Below are 22,842 nucleotides of genomic sequence, written 5' to 3'. Positions count from 1 at the left end.
TTTTGCTATGCATCTCTGTTTCTGTTGTTTCACTTCTTCCTGGTGGAGACATTGCCTTTGACCACTAAAAGTAATTTTTACACCTAAAGAAACAGAGTGCATTATTTAGAATGGACATAAATAATATAATATATATAAATAATAGCATTATTTAGAAACATACTTATATTTGTTTAAATTAGAATTAAGAAATAAACCCAGATACTTCAGTAGACTGAATAGTGAGCAAAGCAGATGTATTGAACTCTTAATTCCATGGGAAACTGACACTAAGACCTCATCCTCCAGGATGCATCCCAATGTCCTTGTGAATGTGCAGTCTACCCTTAAGCATAAAAATTTAAACCAATAAATTATTGTCTTTTAGAAAAATACATTGAGGATATTGATCACTGTATTATTCATAAGATTTGATTATCTGATATATTATTTCATGACCAAAATGTATGCAAATATATAACAGATATTTTTGTATCGGTTTTAAATGACCATTATTAAGTTCTATGAAGCTGTGTTTTGTTTGAGTATATAAATTAGCTTACAGTGTGAAATTCGACTAATTTTAGACTTGGAATTACCAGCAAGTTTGCGGATTTCTTTTTCCTCATTCTGGCCAATTATTATCAAATAATATGCTAAGGTCCATTTTATTTTTCTGAATATGTGATCATATCCTAACAACTACTCCCTGAAGTGTCTGGAGTACAAATCTCATTTTATGTGTATTAAAAACAGTAGGGAATCTCAAATCAGCTCACTAAATAGCTTTTCTGCAACACCTTATTGAGGAAGAGAAAACTAATATAATTGCCATTTTGCTGTTCTGAAAGCTTTAAATCTGGCAGCCACTGAATTCCAAGCTTATATTGTTTCTGCATGAAGGTCATTTGAAGGTGAAATGAGAATAAACTTGATTTTATTAAAATTTGTATTAAATTGACTAGAATGTTTGTCTTGGGGAGTGGTGTTGCACTTTGCAAGCAATACTCAAGATCTGATGGGAGAAAATAAATAAATTAATTAGAATGAAATGTTTAATACCATTAAATAAATCTAAAGTTTGATGATTTACAGCTCAAGAAAAATGGTGGTGTACACTTACAAGTTTTCAGATTAGATTTAGATACAGCCAGACTTCTCTTGTAAACAAATCAATGTATTACATTATTATTCACAGATCTGTTTTGTACCTGCTTTTCATTTTGTGTCAAGTTATCTGATAGGAGGCAGCATTAGGAATACCCTTGGGCCAGTCACTTTATCTCTTTGTGCTTATGTTTATCTTCTGTGTTAAGTTTTGACGAGGTTTTTCTGTCCTTTGTGAGCATTGTGAGCTCCAGAGAGCAATACCAGTGGTAGCTGTGCACAGCAGTGGTGCTGTGCAGACTATAGTCTCAGTGCAGTAGCTGAATGTTATGGGTATTTTTTAATAAACTTTTTTAGTTTCTTTAATGCCTCTAAGAGGTGTCAGTTTTACAAACGGAATTTTGGCTGAAAAGGATAATATTACTATCCATGGAGTGAGGGACAGGTGGTTGTCTTGTAAATGGAATCCAGAAAAAAATATTCCCTGAATATCAAGGTCTTGTTTCTGCATTGGTTCTGGTTACAAAAGGACTTGACATTAACTTAATTTTTTTTAAATTATGGGAGTGTAGAGTATGTGAGTGTTTACCAGCACATCTTCAGCTGTAAAATAACAGCTGCTTTTGATCGTTACATTTTGAGTGACCATTCCTCATAATCTGAAAAATTCATGTGAGTTTGTTATTGTATTCTGCTTCTCTTTCTGCTCCTCTATTGCCTCCATTAATCTACTTGAACTGAGAGGGAAAGCCAGCAAAATTTATTTGTGCAGAATTTACAGGCAAACAATCAGAATTTGCCAAGATGGGACAACATGAAAGTAAATGTGTAAATTACAACTGGATTGCATTGAAAAAAAAATTAATAATTCATTTCAGTGCTCCTGTGAGAGAACATAAGTATCATTTAAGGGATCGCTATATGGGGTAGGAGAGGAAGATCAAGGTTTTTTTCATTATTGCTGCCAAATACAATTCACACTCTTATTTCAACACAGAATTCTTTCAGAAATTAGAATTAAATTAACCTTGATAATTATTTGAAAAAAAACCCGAAAAATGGAAATTACTTTTCTGAAAATATCAACAGATATGTGTGGGAATAGATATTACACTGATATATACTGATATTGTTAGTATTTGTAATTTTGAAAATGAAATTCATAAACAGGTATAATTCCTTTCCCTTCTTCTCACCTGGCAAATCAGTTCTGAAGTACTGAATGCAATAGAAAATACCATCTTCATGTGACTTGAAGTGAATTTTGTATTCCTGTATAAAAAATGTTTGCATGGGTAAAGGTATTTACACATTGTTTAGAGATATTGCTCGTATGGTACATATAGATAGCTGCTGTGTAGACATATACACATATATACACATATGCCCACACAGACGTGTTGGTTTTGTATAAAAGTCATCTGTGATTTTAAATTAATCCATCATTAAATGATGTTAATAAAACCTGAGATGCTCACAAGTTCCCAAGAAACAGTCTGTGCCTTGGAGGCTGAAGTTCACTCTGAATTAGTCAACAAACAAGAAATCACCTGTACCAGTATAATTACAGCATCAAATGTGCTGGGGCTACAATCCACTGAACGTCCTTCAGCTGCTTGACTGGACTTTGCATTAAGTTTCTTTTTCAGCAAGTGCTTGTTTGTGGTATTCCATTATATACCTGTCAGTCTAGGGCATTAGGAGTGGTGGACATCAGTGACCTGTTAGGAAATCTCTCTCTGACATCTGTTCTTACATCTATACTGCAAAGTGGAGGAAAGCACAGATTGGTTTGTGCGAATGACAAAACATGTGCATTAAAAGGATTCTTCTGTATCCTGAAGTATTTATGGTGCTTCTTACTGTTCTATGTCTGAAAGAAATAACAAAATTTACCAAGATAGTAATGTTTCTGGTGAGTTTTCATGTTAATTCTGTGTAGGCAATGAAAAATTCATAAAGCTCACGAGAAAAATATTAAGGGTCAGTAGTTCAGGCTATAGTATATATATGGGTACATAATGCACTGTGCATTTCAAAATCTGACAGTTTGGTTTTCTATGAATGCTTTATTCTCAATTTTACAAAGTCAAATAAAATAATACCTGTCTGAAAAATAAGGCGTATTCTCTAACAGTATTGTTTCTACAAGCAGTAATCTTTTCCCAAAGTTTTTAAGAATATATTTTAGATATATTTTTGTTTGAATTAACTGCTTGAGTAGCAGAAGCATTTCAGAATATGTGTTGTAGTCTATTACCTGGAGAATTAGTCAAGATTTATTCTGAAATTAGACTTGTCTGAAAGAATGCATTTAAATTGCAAAGTTTTCACTTCTAACTCATGAAGCCTGAAAGCCCATGAAAAAACGCAATAAAATTAAGGATGAAATAAATATTCAGTGAATGTATGCAAATTGGAAAGATTTCTACATTAGTCTTAATGTGCCTGACAAGATTTGTTTCTGTTTTTTTTTTTGTTTTCACCTACTAATGTTGTTGAAATAGTACTTATTTATTTTTTATTATATTTCACACGTAAATTTTATTTCTCAGTTTTCTTTCCTTTCCCCCCATTTAAGATTCCAGAGGCTTATTTTATTAGAGATCCTGATACTTTCCTCCTTACAAAGGACTTTATTAAGGTATATATGTTCTTTTCTGCGCAAAAAAAAACAAACCCAAAAGCTCTCTCAAGACCTGAACTGCATGTCCTCACAGGTTAACATTTTCACATATAACGCCAGTTACTGGAGATGAGAATGGTTAGTTGGTTAACTGAAGCATGCTTGAAAGGAGAAGCAAAGCTTGTCTACAAAATACTAACACTTGGATGAGTCTGCAGCCTGGGAGGAGAGCACCGGGTGAATTTTCTGGACTTTTTTCATGGCTGACTTGGGATATGCCTGCATTGTCACACAGTGTGTTGACCTCTCTCCTTGATGCATATTGCTCCTGACAGTCCCTCTCCTTTGCCCGCAGGCCATGGAGGCGCAGATACAGAACTTTGGACAGACGCCATCGCAGTTGCTCATTGAGCCCCATCCACCTCGGAGCTCTGCCATGCACCTGGTGAGACATGACTGCTGGCTGGGAATGCATTCCCTTTGAACCTTAGGATCCCTTGTAGGTCATAAAGTACTCATTAAAGCAACACTTTTAATGGCCCCCATTGCCCGTGCAGCCATACTTGCTTTGTGTAGCAATAAATCATAGGGCTCTAGCAGAGCAAGGTGTGACTAGCTTTATCTTCACATAGTCCTGGGTTTTCCTTACCAATGTGGATAAAGAAAGCCTCATCTTAAAGCATCTAAACTTGAGAAATACACATTTGCATTCTTGTTTCTGCAAGTGGAGGGAATGACTGCAGGCTTTCCTTAGAGTAAGAATGTTTTGTTTTAAACGATGCATTGTTAGGGGCTGATTTATGAACAATGTCTGCTTGACAAAAATGAAATATTGGAGTTCAAATCGTGCTGGAATCCTCCTGTCAATTCCCCCAGGAGAATGAAATGTATAGTTTGAGTTTCAATTCAAACTCCAAAATTCATTTCCATCACATTCTTCTCTATGCTGCTTGCAAAGAATTGTATGAAATAGCCAGACTGAGCAAGACAGATTTCCGTGCCCCTGAATGCCTTTGATAAAATGCTTAGAGCTAGATTTTTTTTTAAGCTTTGTAAATCAACAGTAATACATGGAGTAGTTTCAATCATTTTATCTATATATATAAGGAAATCTCTTTATCCAGCTGTGCATTGTGAAAGTGGAAATTGATTGGAAGTGGTTGTTGTATTATTTTAAGTGCGTACAAGTCAAACTTAGGTAATATTTTTTTTGCATTCTTAAGATATGGATAATATATTTTTAATAATTCAAGGTGATAAGCAGAAAGGAATATTTGACCTTTTAGAAATAGTTCACTTTGTTCTAACAGCGGCTGAAAAAAAACCAAACCTTAAAACCAGTACTCAATAATAATTCTTGTCCATGTACAAACAATTGTGTCATTTGTAGAATCATGAAACAGATTTGGGTTATTAAAAACTCATTAGGTTATAGACTCCCTAATAAGAATACACTTTACATAGAATTAAATTGTCTATGTTTGGAAGTGCTGTATTTCATATAAGGAATTAATTAAGAAAAATGTCTGTGTTTTTGAGTCACTCTTAAAATTTCTTTTTTCAACTGTTGTAGTTTAGAAAATTAATATTTACTATGTATTAATTATGATATGATTAACTCATTAGGACATATCTCTATTTTATGAATATTAACTACTGAATAATTTTACATTTTACTGTATGCTAATTAATGCTAATGGTCATTTTGTACCCTATAATGATAACCCTTACCATACCTATTCTCTATTTATCCTCGTGTAATGTTCCAATAATAGCTTGTGATCTTGCTCTCCTCCATCACTAGAGTAGATGCACAGGTAGTGTTGTTTTCCCTGTATGTGCACATGCTTGCCTGCTCTTTTTTAACCTTGTTTTCCCTCAGACCTCCTCACTAATTGTGTTATCCCTTCTGTTTTCTTCTGCTCTCTTCTCCTTTCTACTCAACAGTGTTTCCTTCCACAGAGCCCCCTCATGTTTAAAGATCAGATGCAGCAGGATGTCATCATGGTGCTGAAGTTCCCATCAAATTCCCCTGTCACACACGTGGCAGCCAACACGCTGCCCCACCTGACCATCCCTGCCGTGGTGACCGTCACTTGCAGCAGGCTGTTTGCAGTCAATCGGTGGCACAACACAGTCGGTAGGTCCTCGCAGGCACATTTCATTCAAATTTGAAGACCTTAACAATGCAGCTTTAATTCTGAGTGCAATTTAGCTCACTCGCAGGCCTGCACACCAAAATTTACTGTTTAGTCTGGTTTTTGTGAAATAATCACGGCTCTGTTTTCTCTGGTGTCATTCCTAGAAACACTCTCCTTAACAGCAGCACATCACCATGGCAGCCAATCGATTTGTGGTTCCTTCAGGATCAGTCTTTGACATTATGCTTTTCAGGAGACTGCTGTTGCTCTCTACACAGCAAATATTAGTATGTCCCAGGTTTCAGGAATACAGACTGGCACGCTAGAGAGGATACATCCCTATCTGCTGCTTGAGAGAGATTTCAGGATCTTGTCATAAACCTTCCCCTGGGTCTCTGTTGGATTTATCCAGTTTAGCAAGCCTAAACAGCTGGACATTCTCTCACAAAAGCCCATCCACAAAAGGGCCATCCCAAAATGCCCTTCCAGCCCCTTGGCTGACCTCTCCATATTGCCATTAAGACTGACATGTCCATATCATCTGGGCATGCAGGTGCTAAGGCTGTTCCAGGCATCACTAAATAGGTGGCGGGGCCATGAGGTACATCAGGGAACAAACAGGCTTAATTTTCTCAGGTAGTTTCCTGCAGTGATAGCCCTTATGCTGCAATACCTGGAAACATTTCTAATACTCCATCAGGTGCAACTTCATTACATGTAAAAAAACATTTTTTACTATTTTTTTAAAAAAAAGTTTAAAATCTAGAGGGGAAAAAACCCTACAACATTTTTAAAGTATTTTGTGACAATGTCCTCAATGGAAGGTTCCAATGTCAGGAATGATTCAGAGGTGCAGAAACTGTCCTGTGTTGTTCTAATACACTTTTGACTAACATCAATTGGCTAATTCCTAATTATTTTCCCTCAATTTTCAGGGATTCTGTCCAAATACTCTACATCCACCATCATTCATGTCTCCTCCATTTGAGGAAGCTTATTCAGTTCTGGAGTAGCCCTTTCTCATCCAAATTGTCAAAGACAAGAGAACCCAAAATTCCAACCATACTTTACTGTGAAGGAATTAATCTCATTAATATTGCAGTATGCAGGAGTTCGAGGGTTTCCTTAAAAACTGTCATTTGAAGTCCTTTAGTTTAGCTGAAGCTTTATTGGTCCTCATGATGCATGTGAAAGTGAGGTCTTAAATTTTCCTCTATGCTCTTGTAAAACATAAGTGATGTTGCAAACATTCAGAATTCAAGGCGTAAATTAAATTTTACACCATCTGTAAACCTCTGGTCTAAATTGCGGAAAGAAAAAAAAAAGTAAGGAAGACTTTCTAAATATATTATAATAGAAAGTGAGGAAAATGAAACTGTTTTGAGTATCAAACCTCATTGTAATGATTTTCTTAACTTTTACATCTTGCTTGGCAATCATGTTTATTTTGCAGGAGGCTAATCCAGGACAGGGCATCAATTTCCTACTGTTTCCATAATATTATTTTAACAAAGCATAACTCTAGTATAAAAGATAGGTTTATATACAGAAATGTATGCACAGACTGCTAGTTGTCAAATGTATGTAGAGCTTTGTAATTAATAAACAGCAGGAGGCATTTACATAGACATCTCATAATAGAAGTGAATGCATGTAAGTTAATACCAGTAAACATCTGTCCCAAACTGCTTGGGTTTTGAAAGAAGAGGCAGAAAGAAGGGAAGGAGAAGTTCTCAGAGCAGTGCCGTTCCAAAAATGGCAGAGCTAGCTTTTCTTTTACCTCTTCCAGTTGTCTATTGCAGTAGTAGAAAATAGACTTTATTCTTCAGCAATCTGTATGTCCTGTTATTGAGGGTATTCTTGTGTAATGTGGCAGTTTGTGGCAAAAATTGTGTTTTCAGTAGTGACTATTTGATTTATATAGCAGGAAAGGTGCTCAGAAGAGCCAAAGCAATGCTATCTCTGCATGAGAGCAGATAACACTAAATTTTCAGCCCCTGATGCGCATTTGAACATCTTAAGGACTGCTCAGAATAGAATTAACAGCAATAATTGTGGCACATATACTGTAACCTACAGTTTTACATCTAAAACTGTTAGATAAATCCATGAAAAGGTCCAAGTTTCTGTCATATACAGGTTTCCATATGTAAGAAACTCATAACAATGTGTAATCTAATTAACTTTATTTTCTGTGCTAAGATCTCTGATCAAAAGTAAAAAAAAAGTCTCATGCTATTTTAAATGAGTTATTTAATGAATGTGTGTGGCTGCAAAAGTTGTGATGAAGTTGATGCTTCTACATTTATAATTACTTTTACATAAAGGAAGAATTAACAAATGCATATTTGTGTAGCACAGAGGAAGAAATCTTAAAATATTAATAAAGCAAATAGTAAAAAAAGTTGCTTTCTAAAAATATATAATAATCCAATAATAAATTTTTAAACTGAGAAAAGTCATGTCAAAAGGTTTCTATGTGCTTTATTCTTCCTCTCATGCATAGGCCTTCGGGGAGCCCCAGGATATTCTTTGGATCAAGCCCATCATCTTCCAATTGAAATGGATCCATTGATTGGTATGTCAAGATGAAAATGTAGTAATATATTTGAAATTGGCATTTTCAGGAATTATTGATTAAGCTGTATTTGTATATTATGCTTCGTTTAACACAGAAAATAGGAAAATATTTATTCTTGTCAGTCCTGGAGAACTAAAAGCATTAGCTATTGATGCTGAATGAATTACATGAGTGCTATTTGTTATTAACATCACCAGCAACTGGTATTTAAGAAACCAATTAAGTCAGTTACATTGTCAGCCCATATCTATAATTCTGTTCTCTTATCAAGTCACATTAGTAAAATAAAGCATAAGGGTCCTGTGGAGTTAGCTGCTTTTTTTTTTCTCCAGCCAGCACTATGTTTATCAGTGCAGATGCAAATACATTTATTTTCATTCACTTTATGATTTTGATTTAGTTGACAATACTAATTTAATAATGAAAACACTTCTTTTTAAATCAATAGTATTTTTTAAAATCCAGAATTTTTGAGAAAGTGAATTATTTGAGAAATAACATCTGCAAAAATTGTTTGATTGCAGGACTTCCTAATGATCATAAATTTTCATTAATTGCACTTATTTTGTTTGTGCTGGGGGAGGGAGTTCAGTAATTTGAAATAGAAATTTGGGATAGGGAAGGTTCTTAGGGGCAAGTATGCAGCATTGTTGAGAAAAAAGTACATTTTTAAACATAGCCAAATATAAAGTTCCTTTTTTCTCTATGTCAATATTCATGTTCAAAAGATTAGCATAGAAGTACATCAGGAGAGTTAGCTTTCTCGTTCTATGTGCTTCATTTGCTCTCATATAATGACAGTGGTTTTCTCTTTAGGTTTTTCTCTCACTAGCTAAAGCACAACTATTGCACCCATCTGTTCTGGAAATTTGAGTAATTTGCTATTCATTACCTTTCAGCTGGTGGACATAGAGGGTCTGGTAATTTAAATATGTGTTCTTAGAATGTATGTAAACATGATATTGACTTCCACAAGCAATTTTTACATAGAATGGAGTGTGGGGGAGTGGTGGGTTGGCTGAATTTCTTATTTCATGAAGTTGTGAGCAGTTTAAGTAGAACAGCAAAAACCAGGGAAAAAATCAGATTATTATCTGCATTAAGTTGTGTTCTTATGTTAGGAGAAACATATTTGTCATAGTGATTTTTACCTCCCTAACTCTGGCTAAAGTTCGTTGTCAAGATTCCCTCCATAACTACTGTAGAAAGACAAACTCTCCTCTGGAGTTGTCTAGTACTTAGACAGCTATTACAGTGTGAGATGACTTCTCATGTGAAAAAATATCTTCTTTCTCCAGTGAGACTGGAAGGAGTGGATAAAATTAACTTAAATTACATAATCAACTTTCAGAAAGTTAATATTGAGATGGAACACACTTTTATGGTGTTGCCATATCTTGTCAGTTCTGTCACAGGGAAGATAAATCACATTTGCTGGGGACTCCCAGAGGTTAATATCCTTCTAAACAACTCCGTTTGGCAGCTGGGTTGGTGGGATTTTGCATGAACAAAAACTTGAATGAAACTCCTCTTTTCCCTCTGTCCGAGGGAGTTTCTATGTGTCATTGCCTCTTTTTAAAGTACCATCCGTGGCCTGGGTCCCTGCTTGAGGAACAGATGATAAGACTTAGTTTCCCTGGACTGGAAAATCACATTAGGTTTGAATAGATTCGCGGAATCATAAAATATGCTGAGTTGGAAGAGACCCATCAGGAGCATCAAGTCTGACTCCTGGTCCTGTGCAGGACCTTCCCTAAGAGTCACACCATGTGCCTGAGAGCACATTAGCTATTGCATGTATATTAGCTTGGACTCTGTCAGGCTGATGCTGTGACCACTTCCCTGAGCAGCCTGTTCCAGTGCCCAACCACCCTCTGGATAAAAAAACCATTTCCTGATATCCAATCCAAACATCCCCTAACTCAGCTTCATGCCTTTTCCTTGAGTCCTATCCCTGATCACAAGAGTAAAGAGACCTGCTCCTCTGCTTCCCATCGTGAGGATGCTGAAGACCACAATGAGGTCTCCCCTCCTTCATTGGTTGAGTCCTTATGTCTTTAATCTGGTTAAGTATCTGGAAGTCTGGGGTTGTCAAGACCACACAATACAAGCTGTTTTCTGTAGAAGAGATACAAGTCAGCAAGAATTGGCTCTCTGCAGTATATTTAATATTGATTTCATGTTTTATATGGTCTTCTGCCACTTTCCCCTGGTTCAGTTTGGCTTGGGGGACTACATCTGCAGAACACTAAAATTATTACTACATATTATGCAGTACTTCAGGCAGCTTATAAGAAATTGTCATCTCCTGTAAAATCTTATCTCTTATTCAAATAATTTTGTATTTCTGACACCCATATAGACAGCTCTAAATGTTCATATTCAAAATGCTTACTCAACAACAAATTCACAGTTCATTGAAAGTTAAATGTATTCATTTTCTCCTGTAAATGGATGACAGGAAGGTGTTGGAATGGCTTACATGTAAAATGTGTTTTGCATTTCGTTACAGCCAATAACTCTGGTGTGAACAAACGTCAGATCACAGACCTTGTGGATCAGAGCATCCAGATCAATGCGCATTGCTTCGTGGTCACGGCAGATAATCGCTACATTCTTATCTGTGGTTTCTGGGACAAGAGCTTTCGAGTTTATTCCACAGAAACAGGTGACCTCAAATACAGCTCTCTGGCTCTTCCTGGCTCACAAAGTGAACAAAGACTATTGTCTCAATATTACCGTATCTATCACTTGTGCTTACACGTCAATAAATGATAAATGGCAGTTTGTAAAATCCTTCATTATTGTTTCAGCATGATAAATTTAAGATTTTTTTTTTTAATGGGAGATAAAGGATGTAAAAGAAAATAGAATGCAGTTCTATTAATAATAACTTTTGAAAACCATAGTTATTTTCAGGAAATTTATCAAAAGGATCAACCAAAATTTTTGTTGCAATATTTCATGGATCTATTATTTCTATCTCTATTTATTTCATGTAGTAAGGAATTAGGTTGAATATCTTGCTACAGGAACCAGTATTTTGTTGCTTTGTCTGATTATTTAGCCTAATATTACTCAGTATATTGCTAAAAACTAATTGTAATAATAGAAAGGAGGAGGTGATAATCATAGTAAACTTTAGTTTGACATTAACATAGAACAAATACACATTTTTAACATAATAATGTAGCACAATTATGGAAAAGTTCATGTGCAGTCTTATGCATATCACTCATGAAATTCATAAATACTGTTCTAATGCCATGGCTTAAATGCTGATGGAGCCGTAACTCCACTTAATATTCAGTGACTGCAGCACTGCCTTGATCTTTAGAGATAAGGGTTAGGCTATGGATTAACACAGAGAACAGCCTTCAGTAGGAATGGAAAAAAAAGGTGGGAAAAAAAGTTTAATCTTTGTGATTTTTTAATCTCCTAGTATTTAGTGAACTTTAATTACGGGACATGAGACCAAAGTTACATTTGAACTGAATATTAATTATGTAGTTAATGATTTCTAAATGCTGCAAGTACCTCAGAAAACTGAATTTGTATGACTTTGCATTCCCACCAGGAAAATTAACTCAGATTGTGTTTGGCCACTGGGATGTCGTGACTTGCCTCGCTAGGTCGGAGTCCTACATCGGGGGCGATTGCTACATCGTGTCCGGGTCTCGTGATGCTACATTGCTGCTTTGGTACTGGAGTGGCCGACATCATATTATAGGTGACAATCCAAACAGCAGTAAGTATCCTTTAAATAACACCTCTCTCAGAGATTTTCTGTCACTCCTATTTGTTTTAACATTTCTTCTTTCAGCTTCAGAAGTAGTCACCAAATATATCAGTAGCTTTGCTTGCGAGTTGAAAGTTGGTATAAGAAGAGAGCCACATGCTAAACAATACATGGATTGCTAGCTAAAAAAATATTTAAACACTCTCTGTATGTTAAGAGATAATGGGATGGGAGTATAGTTCCTAAGTTTGTAATTGCCTTTATCACTTACAGCATCATGTCATCATAAACTAGAACAAGATGGTTGTGGCCTTTAATCAACAGGACATATATCACTATATTTTGACTTGCCTTTCCCTGGAGATATTTTTTGGCATTTTAACTTACTCCTTTTGTGCTACAGCATGCTATATCAGCTGTTTGCCTCTTCAAAAAAGGAATGTCTCACATGCCATGGAATTAAATGAGACTCTCTTGAGAAAGGTCTTTCTATAGTTTGGGGAGGCAATCTGACTGAATAAAAATAGAAAAAGATAAAATGTCAGGAAAAGTTTACATTTCATTTGCATGGGACTAACTATGAGTGCTCTGCAGAGTGAGTGGGACACAATAATAGTATTAATTTATATAAAAGGGCACTTAAAGTGCACTAATTTAAAGATCCCATCACCCAAGCCAGAGATATGGCTGCAGCTAAAGAGCAGGTTTGATCCATATACTAGAAGTATTGAGTGTTTTATGCAACACTTAATCCATTTCACTTAAAGAATTTTCTGATTTCTAATGATAATTTTCAACAGAAGGGTTTTGTCTTTGGATAAAAATGGAAGAATCCGTTGCTATCAGTTTTGATCTCTGATTCAAATACTGACTGGAGGCAGTACTGTCAGTTACAGACATCCAAGTGAATGGCTGGCAGAAAAGTGGTTTATTTATTTCAAAGTAAATATTTTGTCAATTTTGCAGCAGGAAACTTTTTATTGAATTTCCATTTTTTTTTTCCATTTGTCTGTAAGCAGAGTAAAAGGGAGACAAATAAAAGCCTTGCTTTCACACCAGATTTTATTTGCTTTTATAACAGAGGAAATAGAGGGGAAAAATAAAATGGTGTTCAAATAACAAATTTCTCTAATTTTTGTCTGTATTCCATTACTTTACATAATTCTCCAATATAAATAAATTCAGTCAGACAAGGATTTTCATGTCTTTGCAGTCTGTTTAGGTTGATGTGATTTTTCTTCCTGAAAGAAAAAAATGTAAAATTTTTTCCTTACCTCCTTTGATTACAAAGCGCTTGGACAGCCTTGCAATTAGCATCTCCTTTCTGGCTCATACAAACTTCTTCAATTCTTTTCCAGATAGAATTATTTTAGTTCTGGTATTATTCTGTCATCACTTACATATCTGAATGCACAGAAGTGATACTTTCTGATATCTCAGATTTAATGTCTTAGCTGTATAACTTTGGAATTGTCTGCCTTGGAGGTCTTTAATTTTATGAAAAGAAGGATATGACCTGGCTGACAGAAATAAATGAAAACAAAAATTACTTGTATCACTTTCTCTCTGTCTCTACTTCTATATGGATAATGCATTGTTTTGCCAAAGAAATGGCCTTATGGTCAGATTAATGAGAGACTGTGATGCAGATAGTCCTGTCCAGTCAAATGAAATCTTACAGGCACAGGCAACAGAACTCAGGAAGACTAAGTACCAAAGACCACTTTGAAATACATTGGTATAAGTGGTAGCTTTGAAATATATTGATAAGATTTTTTAATATTCATGTTGAAGACATGTTGAAGATTCATGCTGGGGAAGAGTGATGGCATTTCTATTATTTCTATTTCTATTCATTGGATTGGAACTACGATGGAGATGCTAATTATATACTAGTATATATTGTATTATAACCAGAACTACATGTGTTGGAAACATACCATTATTAACAGCTGCTTTGACTTTTCATGAATATACATTAATGGGGATAGATTACAAAAACAAAGGGCCTTTAAAAAAAAGGCCTTTAAAAGCTTCTACAACTACTAATGTTTCTGCTGAAGTAATGATAGTAATTTCTACTTGCTACCATGAGCAGACATGATAGCTGTCATATGACTAAGATTCCCTTTAAACTAATTTCCAAGTGTGAAGTATTCTCAACAATCCTTATGAAAATATGTTTGGAGTTTTACAGAGATAAAGCCACCAAAGTAATAAAGAAATATTTCCTACTCTACTCTTCTATAGCTGCTGTTAGAAGGTTAGGATTTACCTTGCAGGGAAAATGAAAGCTATATGATCAATGTAGATCCAATCAAATTACTTAATATCTTTAGAATGAATTTCCAGAAAGATGTAGATGATCTTTTCAGAGGGGGAAAAAAGGGCTATTGTTTTTTTTTTAAAATCTGTCATCTGGAGATACAGAAGAGATGTTTTATACCACAGGATATAAGAAGGTGAAGAAGTCAAAGGAAGATGTCAGGTATAGTAATTATCTGGGTTAGATGTTTGACTTTATAATTATCTTTTAAGCTGAAAGACGGTTAATTATCAATTCCTGCTTCAATACATCCAGTTACCTAAACGAACTTTAGTTGTTTCAGAAAATCTTAGAGGGGAGAAAAAGCAAACCTCCAGTCCTAAATGGTTTGTGTGGTATAACATTTCTATAGAAAAATGTAGATATTATTTCATTCGAAAACATCAATTTATTGTGGAAACAACAAACATCACAAACAATCATTTATGTGAAATACTCTCAGTATTTCTGACAATCAATTTGATTGTCAGATCAAATTTCTTACAGTTTCTGCTAAAATTCGTATTCCAGAATCCATAAGGTAAATGAAATCTTTACTAAAAAACATGTATGTCAACAACCTAACCTGTCAGACTTCTGTAGAACCTTCTGCTGAAATACCTGTACAGGCTCAGTGGGTCACCTCAGTTTGGTCTGTGGAAATACAGAACCAGCTCTTGTTGAAAGACGAGAATTGAGAAAATATGCAAGTGATTGCTCTAGCCCAGTAGTTAAAAGCTTGCCTGTGGGAGCATGGTAAGCTTCATTTTATAATTTTAAAATAATTTTTCCAATTAATACATTTATTAAGTTATAATTTTTTGTTCTACGTTAAGTGTCAAAAATTAGTATCTGATTTAGTTTGAACTTGGCACGATTTCTTGGCACCTCTCACAATCACTGTGAGAAGAATGAAGGTTTACCAGATTTTAAATGCATTTTTTTTTATACACTAGCTTTCTGAAACAGCTTGTAGGAAATCTTCTGGTTAGTGGTTAGTATTTGTGCAAGAAGTAGGAGACTATGTTCCTGACCTCTAGAGACTGGGGGAATTAAAGCCCTCATTCCCATATTCACAAGCATGTGCTGACTATCAGCTATAAGTTGACATAGGATGGGCCCCTGAGAATCTCCAGATTTGGTAGGAAGTAAAATCCTTTTCTATGCTCATACTTGTGCATGTCACATGTCATGATGATTGGATATAGAGATAAATCAGGAAATCAGGAGCAACATGCTGCATTCCTTCAATGGCAGCATGTAGGGCAAATCTTGTCCCTGTTTGTACTTCCTCTGCTTCAACATTGTTTTCATGGCCATGCCATTGCTAAGCTCCAATAGGAGTAATGTTGGAGGTCCTGTTAAGACTAGACTAGAGGCTGGTGTTTGGCAAAGCTTCTGGAAAGAAAGAGATGTGGTATGCTTTCCTGAAGGGAAGTTTAATGCAGGTTTCATGTACGTTTGACATTCCCTTTGTTTCTTTATCCTTCCTTCCTTACATACCACCTTTTGGAAAAACATGGAACCTAATGAAGCTTAGTCCTCTTGCCAGGGTCTGACATATACTTTCTAAGCCAAAATTGCCCATCTGAAATAGCTAATCTGAATCTGCACCTTATTAAGTTGATGACCACGTTGTATAAATCTGCTGCAGCTGCGAGAACAGTGAAAGGTGTCTGTTTTCTCTCAGTAAGATACATGCAAAGGACATAGTTTGCTTATTTTATTTGTTTGAAGTGATATGGGAAATGTAAATCTTTGCAGTTCTCAGAGACTGAATAGAAAAATTATTGTGATGGAGTTTGACAATTTTTGTTTTGATTTTTCTTCTCGTATGATATATTGAGATTTGTTTTAGCTGAGTGCTAATTTGTATACAAATTTCTTCTCACATGGCAACTGTATTAGTCATCACAAAAATGAGCAAAGAAAGTACATGATATGCCCTGGAGTTCAACATGTATCATTATAGCTGTTTCATTTTTATATTTTATGATTACTTTATTGAATGTCTCTTTCAAACAAGTGACTTTGAAAATGAGAATTATCTCAGTCTTTGAACAGATATACCAAACTAGATGATAGAATTGCAGAAAAGTGAGGGACAGATGCTTTCATCTGAAACAGACACAAATTCAGAAACTAATTTGGAAGTGATAAAAATTAATTTGCACACTTTAATTGGAATCAGACTCCTGCATGAAAGAAAGGGAGGGTAGGCAGCTTGTGCTAAATGCTGATTGAATTTTTTGTCAGGTAAGTATGTTGGACCTGGCCGCTTATCCTCTTGAGCCTCTCCATGCAAAATATTACATTCACCCTCTGACTGGTGTTCTTTAAAAGGATCAATGCTACTCCTGTTTTTTTCTCTAGAGCCTGAAATTTCATTGATCTTGGGACTTGACATTTCTCATTACCTATTGTAGCTTCCAAGAGGATGGTCACAAGAGGTGTGGGAGTTAACCCCACTTTTTCTAACAGCAACTGTACTGACCATTGAAAAATGCTGTGTCTATCAGCCATGAGATGGGTTTGTTTAGCATTATGACATTATCTTCACAGGTGCTAAAAATATATCCTGTTCCAGTGAGTGTATTCAGTATATAACTGAAAGGGAGGGTAAATTTTACCATAAAATATCTTTGTCAAATCAATAGACTTTTTTTTGTGTGTCATGAAGTAAATCTTTATGTGTTCTTTTTACATAACATAATTTTGAAACAATTTGAAGTTGTAAACATCAAGGGTTCTGCAGGACTGTGTCTTGAAAGAGCAGTTATTCTGAACTCAGAACTTTTATTTGTTATTTTACATCCCTCTACATTTTTATATGCTCTAGTTTAGCCTTGAAATGGCAGCAGTTTAGAAATAGTCACCAGTGTGCTCTGTATCAAGAGGACTGGGTGGCTGTCTGCAGACCCTGCACTGGCACGTGGGCACCTACAGTATCTGCTTTGTCTAAGGAGTTATTATGGTACTTGTAAGTTTGTACAATTTAGGTATTAATTTTTGAAATACAGTATCTTAGCACTGCTCTGCCAGAACAGAAACTCTTTGAAAACTAGTTTGTAATTTTTACTGGCACCATCTCTGGTTGCCAAAAACATCTCACTTTTAAGGCTGCTGTGTAAAGGTAAAAGAGTCAATAATCCACCTGAGTTATCTCTAGTATTTTATCAACTGATGTCATGCTATGCTGAACACTCCATGGGAATTGTACAATGCAGGGTGGTTCAGTAACTTGCCCAAGATCCCAAAGCAATTTAGTGAAAGAGACAGGAAGAGGTGCTACAAATCCATAACCTCCTGTCCTCCTCTATATTTTACCGTCTGGATTAGTGCAAGGTACCTGAAAGCCCACTCACCTGGGTGAGTTGTATGTAGCTATATACAACATTCCTCAGCCAAATAAACCAGCTCTGCTTCCCAGAGCTGGGAACATTTTGAATATCCTAATATTTTCCTGACAGCAGTCTTTCTTTTACACTCATTGCTCCCTCATGTTGTGGGCATTGTTATTGACTGTATTCTTATTTGAGATATTCATGTTTATTGGTTGTAGCATTATTTTTTAATTAAACTCCAAGATGTTTTTTTCTGACAGCAAAATTTGAAAAGGCTCTTACATTTTTACTTCAATGAAAGCCATTGTATTTTCTAAAATTCTGTTTTCTGATGATCATCCCTGAAAAGTCCTAACAGTAAAACAAATAGCAAAGTAAATTATCTGCAGCAAGTAATTCAGGTATAGCCTTGTACTTGCTTTTGTCAAAGTGAGAGATTAAATGAAAGCTAAAATTTGCCATGTGATTTCATGTTTCTTTATACAGAAGACTCCTAGATGTGTCCCCATAGAAATCTGTACATAATTCCTGGAAAAGGACAATATGAAAGAAATAGTAACACTTTATTTTGTCTTTCTTTCCCTCTTCTTTTTTTCATTGTAATGCAGGAGCACCATCTGCTCCCAAAGAACCTTACAATAATGTTAAGCATTATATTATTCACCAAGAAGGCAAGATGTGTTTTATTTTAGACTTTCTAGAAGAAACTTTCTTGTTTGGAAATACAGCACATATTTGGGTTTTTTTTCCTTCTGCCCTCTAGTAATTCAGTTCAAAGGTTCTCCTTTGGGGAAATTACAGGGAGTTTACAGTGATGGTATCTCAGTTCTTAGGTAGGATATTTTCACCTGCAATTCCCTTAGAGCCTTTGACCTCTGGCTGCATCTATCAGTGGTGATGTGAAAGTGACAGAATATTTTACTAGATTTTGAATGATTCCTGGAGTTCACAGCTTCTTTCCTTTGCAATAAAATGTAATATGACTGAGGTTCATGCCACAGCTTTTTCTATAGAAAGTATCAGTGAATAATTTTTCCTTTGAGCCCTAAGGGGAAAAAATCCCATTTTCAATTACTGCTGGACTGTTGCTCCTAATATTGATATTCCATTGTTAATTTGTATTTACTGAAAAACAGGACAAAATAAGACTCATAGATCTATGTTTCAGGGAAGCTGTTTCTTTTAAGTATTTTCCTTTATAAATCAAGAAGTCAATAAAATATGCTTATTTGCTGTATTCTGGAATTTTACAGTTCCTTGATATTATAGAACTTTCCTAGGAAATACTGAGGAAAATGTCCTTTTTAAAATTGTAGTATTTCTTTTCCTTCAAGAATTTTAGTCATTTAATAATTTCAGTCATCCAGTTTGATGCAGTCTGGTGACACCTCTATAATCATAGCTTGAGCCAAGATGGCTGTTGAGCATAATCCTCTTTTTTTCCAGGAGGACATACAGAAGGAAAAAAAAATGTGGAAAATTTTGAATTTAATTAAGTGCTCTTTTTTTTTTTTGGCTTTTATTTTATGTACTTAGAGAAAAGAAAAACTTGAAAGGAGATGGGGTTCTCAAAGCAAATGTGATGGTGAAATTATAAAAATCAAAATATAGCTTTGATGAGCTGCACAAAGCACCTTTCTATTTCTTCTGACATCCATCCTTCCCTAGCAGTAAAGCTCAGTTTTCAGTTCACATCTTTAGTTTCCAGACTAAAAAGATCCTTTTCTTGCAGTATAGATGAAAGCTTGGGAAACTAGGATTTATTGAGGTAGCTGTTTGCATTAGAGGTAAGAAATTTTTAATGTGTCTGTACATTGGCATAACAAGACCTGTTAACTGACCCACTCTGTTATGTCCAAAGCTGAAGTCTGTAAATCCATGATTGGTAGTTCTCATCTTGTTGAGAAAGATATTAAAATTAATGGAATTGTTATTAAATTTTGGTGACAGAAGATGTTAGGGTTTGACAAGAAAAACTGCAGATTCATGCTAAATTTTTGAGAACTATGATTCTGTACATTTCTGGAAACCCAAATTTTAAAGCTAGACAGTCAAAGAAATTGATTGCTACAGTGGCTAAAAAATGGCAAGCCCATCCCTTCAAATGAGTTTATAAGGGTTTGGTTTGGTTTTGTTACTGGGCTTAAAAGGAATGACCAAAAAGGGTGATTTATTCTTTAAGTACGTAAGAGGGGAAGATGCCAGAAGGAAGACCTGAAGCTAAAGGAAAATGCTAACACAAGAACAAAGAGGTCCTAGGTAGACAAGAAGAAGTTCAAACTGTAATTCAGAATATTTCTCTCCTTTAGAGTAGGAGGAGTCTGGAACATCCTTCCAAGTCACATACCAAGATATCCATTTCATTAACTGTTTACATCATGTGTCTACAATAAAAGACTAAATTCATTGACCCACAAAAGTCTATCCAAGCCTCCATTCCTAATGCATATCTTTCAGAAACCCATGAAATATTTTTTAGCTACCAAAAAGTTCCCTTTTGATTTAGTGTTTAACTGCATTTCCACTTGGGAAACTGCATTTTATTGCAGAGTTGGAATGTGTGCAGCCATTCACCCATTGGGCCTCTCTGTGCCATTAGCTGCAAGATAAGTTTCTGGGCTATTGGACATCTTTTGTGACTGTTACTCCCAATTAGTAGAATCAAGTTATCTCTTTGCTGCTTATGCAATGAAGAGAGAAATCACTTTTAACTCTGTGCAGCTTCCTGTCTTACTCTCCTGTGTCAGTCAGGTGACCCTACTTTGAGTTCATTTCTGTAAACATGGGTATAAGACTTTCATCTTTCTGGTCTCCAAGTGGTAAAGTAGTTCTTGCCTCTTATTTGCTGGTCTTAGGTATTGCACTGAAAGTTCACACGGAGGGAGTTTTCCATAAATCCTACTCTATATCATTTTTCCTGGAACAGAATCTTCCCTCCAGTGAACAGAGCTTGTGCTTGTCTAGGAATATCAACTTCCACCTGGCTGCATTGAAAATAAATAAAAACACTTTTTTGCTACTTTTTTTTTTTAACTAGACAATTATATAATCATGACATACAATAATATCTTTCTCTTGTCATTATAGAGTTGCCCATGAAACTTTGCATCAATTATTTTATTACAAACCTATCTTAACAGCCAAGATTTATATTATCCCATAGATAATATTATTGGTTAGTATTTGATTAAGAATCAATTTCTAGCTCCTAACTGAAAGGTGATTTCCAAACCCGGATTTTCAAAATCCTTATATGTGGCACATAGTACATACCTCCCTACAGAAAAACAATTTAAGATTTGTCATTGGCCCAGCTTCTGTGCCATCTATGTCTATGTCATCCACAGTCAATTGCATATAAAACTGGTTTAATTCAAAACACTAAGACAAATATGTTGAAAAAAATAAATGGAGCCTGTTTTAATATAGCTGTCTTTACCAACTGTACCCCTCTAACTACCAAAACCAGGTAAGACTTCAACACTGGTATTAGTGGTGGCTGGTATTATTGAGATTTATGTTTCCAATTCTTGTTGATAAAAATTGTGGATTAACAATTTTGCTATTTTATACAGAATTAATGTTACAGTAATTTATCTGTAGTTCCCTAGGTAATTTCATTTAGTATGTGAACTACGATGGCAGAGCTCTGGTCCTTTTGAATATCTCAATTTTCTGTATTTCATTTGTGCAATGCAGATATAATGATGTGAACTCTGTTATCTAGCAAGTTGCTAATTTTTTGTTGCCAATTGACTTTCTTAGCCTGGCAGAGCAATATGAAATACTAACCAATTAGGTTGTCAGCATCTGTTGTTATTATTAGAAACAATAGAAATTTTGCTGTTTGTCATGTAAACACTCTATAAATGCCCACTTGTTTGAAATCAAAATAAAATATATTTCAGTCCTGAACATATATATATAATATATATAAAATATATATAATATAAAAATATATAAAATATATAATATGTATAAATAAATATATAGTTATGTATACCAATTACCATTTTTAGGCATATTTTAATTTGTGACCATTCCTTGTGTCTCTGAATCAATATTACCTATGAAGCAGTAGTATGTTTCTAGTGCAGTGTTGTTCTCTTCTTTTCCTACCCCCTAGTTTCATGAAACACATTAGGATCATTATTAAAGGAACATCCTAAATTCTTTAGGTTCATACTGTAAGTCTGGAGACATATATGTTCAATAGCAGAATTTTACATCACAGCTGCTTTCATTAATGCACTGGGAAGTTGTGGTTGTGAAGCTTTATGAAATCTGAATATGTTTTGCTCGGTATCCTAATTATGAGATATTTAATCACACTACACCTCTCATGCTTAATGATTTCAAGCAAATCAAAGTTCTTTTGTTGATAAACCGCATCTGATTTGGCATTCCCTTGTTTTCTTTCTCACTTTTTTTTTTTTTTTTTAACAGGTGATTATCCAGCTCCTCGCGCTGTTCTAACTGGTCATGATCATGAAGTTGTCTGTGTGTCGGTCTGTGCAGAGCTGGGACTTGTTATCAGTGGTGCTAAAGGTCAGAAACATTTTTATTATTTAAGTCTTAACATTTTTAGAGTCTTTTTTAGTGGTGTTTCAGACTTCCCTCAAGCTACATATACTTTAATTATCCCTAAGATGTGTTGTAATTCTAGGAGAATCTGAAGCACTTTTCTCTGAAAATTGTTGTTTACTATCTGCACTTACAAGTTTAGACACAAATTAAGTGGATCATTCCTTCCAGCCATCAGTTTATGCAGCTATTTCTCAGAACTGGAAGAGTATTTTATAAAAATGCATACAATAATTCTAATGACATCTATTGATTTTGAAGAAACCTGTTGATAGAGGCATACATGTCAGGAAGGGCCAGCTCAAAATTCTCCACCTTGATCTTAGTTGAGAGGTACTTTGTAGGCCTAACCTCACTCTCCAGGGAAGCAGGATCAGTTTGCTTTGGAACTGTGTGCAGCATTCTGTCCAGTAGGATTTGTTGCAAGGTTTTCTAA

General features: G+C 35.1%; 1 protein-coding gene across 9 annotated transcripts in view; it reads left to right on the top strand.

Annotated features, from left to right (window-relative positions):
- The window catches only part of NBEA (neurobeachin), a 457,700-nt gene that overhangs the window by 428,806 nt on the left and 6,052 nt on the right, over positions 1 to 22,842 (top strand). For 6 of the 9 annotated variants that reach the window (XM_015628205.3, XM_033515229.1, XM_015628222.3 and 3 more), the window contains 6 exons: positions 4,068 to 4,157; positions 5,660 to 5,852; positions 8,360 to 8,431; positions 10,947 to 11,102; positions 12,012 to 12,182; positions 22,269 to 22,370. In XM_015628205.3, the coding sequence (XP_015483691.1) occupies positions 4,068 to 4,157; positions 5,660 to 5,852; positions 8,360 to 8,431; positions 10,947 to 11,102; positions 12,012 to 12,182; positions 22,269 to 22,370 (784 nt within the window). The remainder of the gene's footprint in view (positions 1 to 4,067; positions 4,158 to 5,659; positions 5,853 to 8,359; positions 8,432 to 10,946; positions 11,103 to 12,011; positions 12,183 to 22,268; positions 22,371 to 22,842) is intronic. The other 3 variants (XM_033515238.1, XM_019006696.2, XM_019006695.2) reach the window with 1 other exon arrangement.

This window comes from Parus major, chromosome 1 (genome assembly GCF_001522545.3).
Source record: "Parus major isolate Abel chromosome 1, Parus_major1.1, whole genome shotgun sequence".
Taxonomy (NCBI): domain Eukaryota; kingdom Metazoa; phylum Chordata; class Aves; order Passeriformes; family Paridae; genus Parus; species Parus major.
The sequence above is the reverse complement of the archived record's forward strand: the minus strand, read 5'-3'. Positions and strand labels throughout refer to the sequence as shown.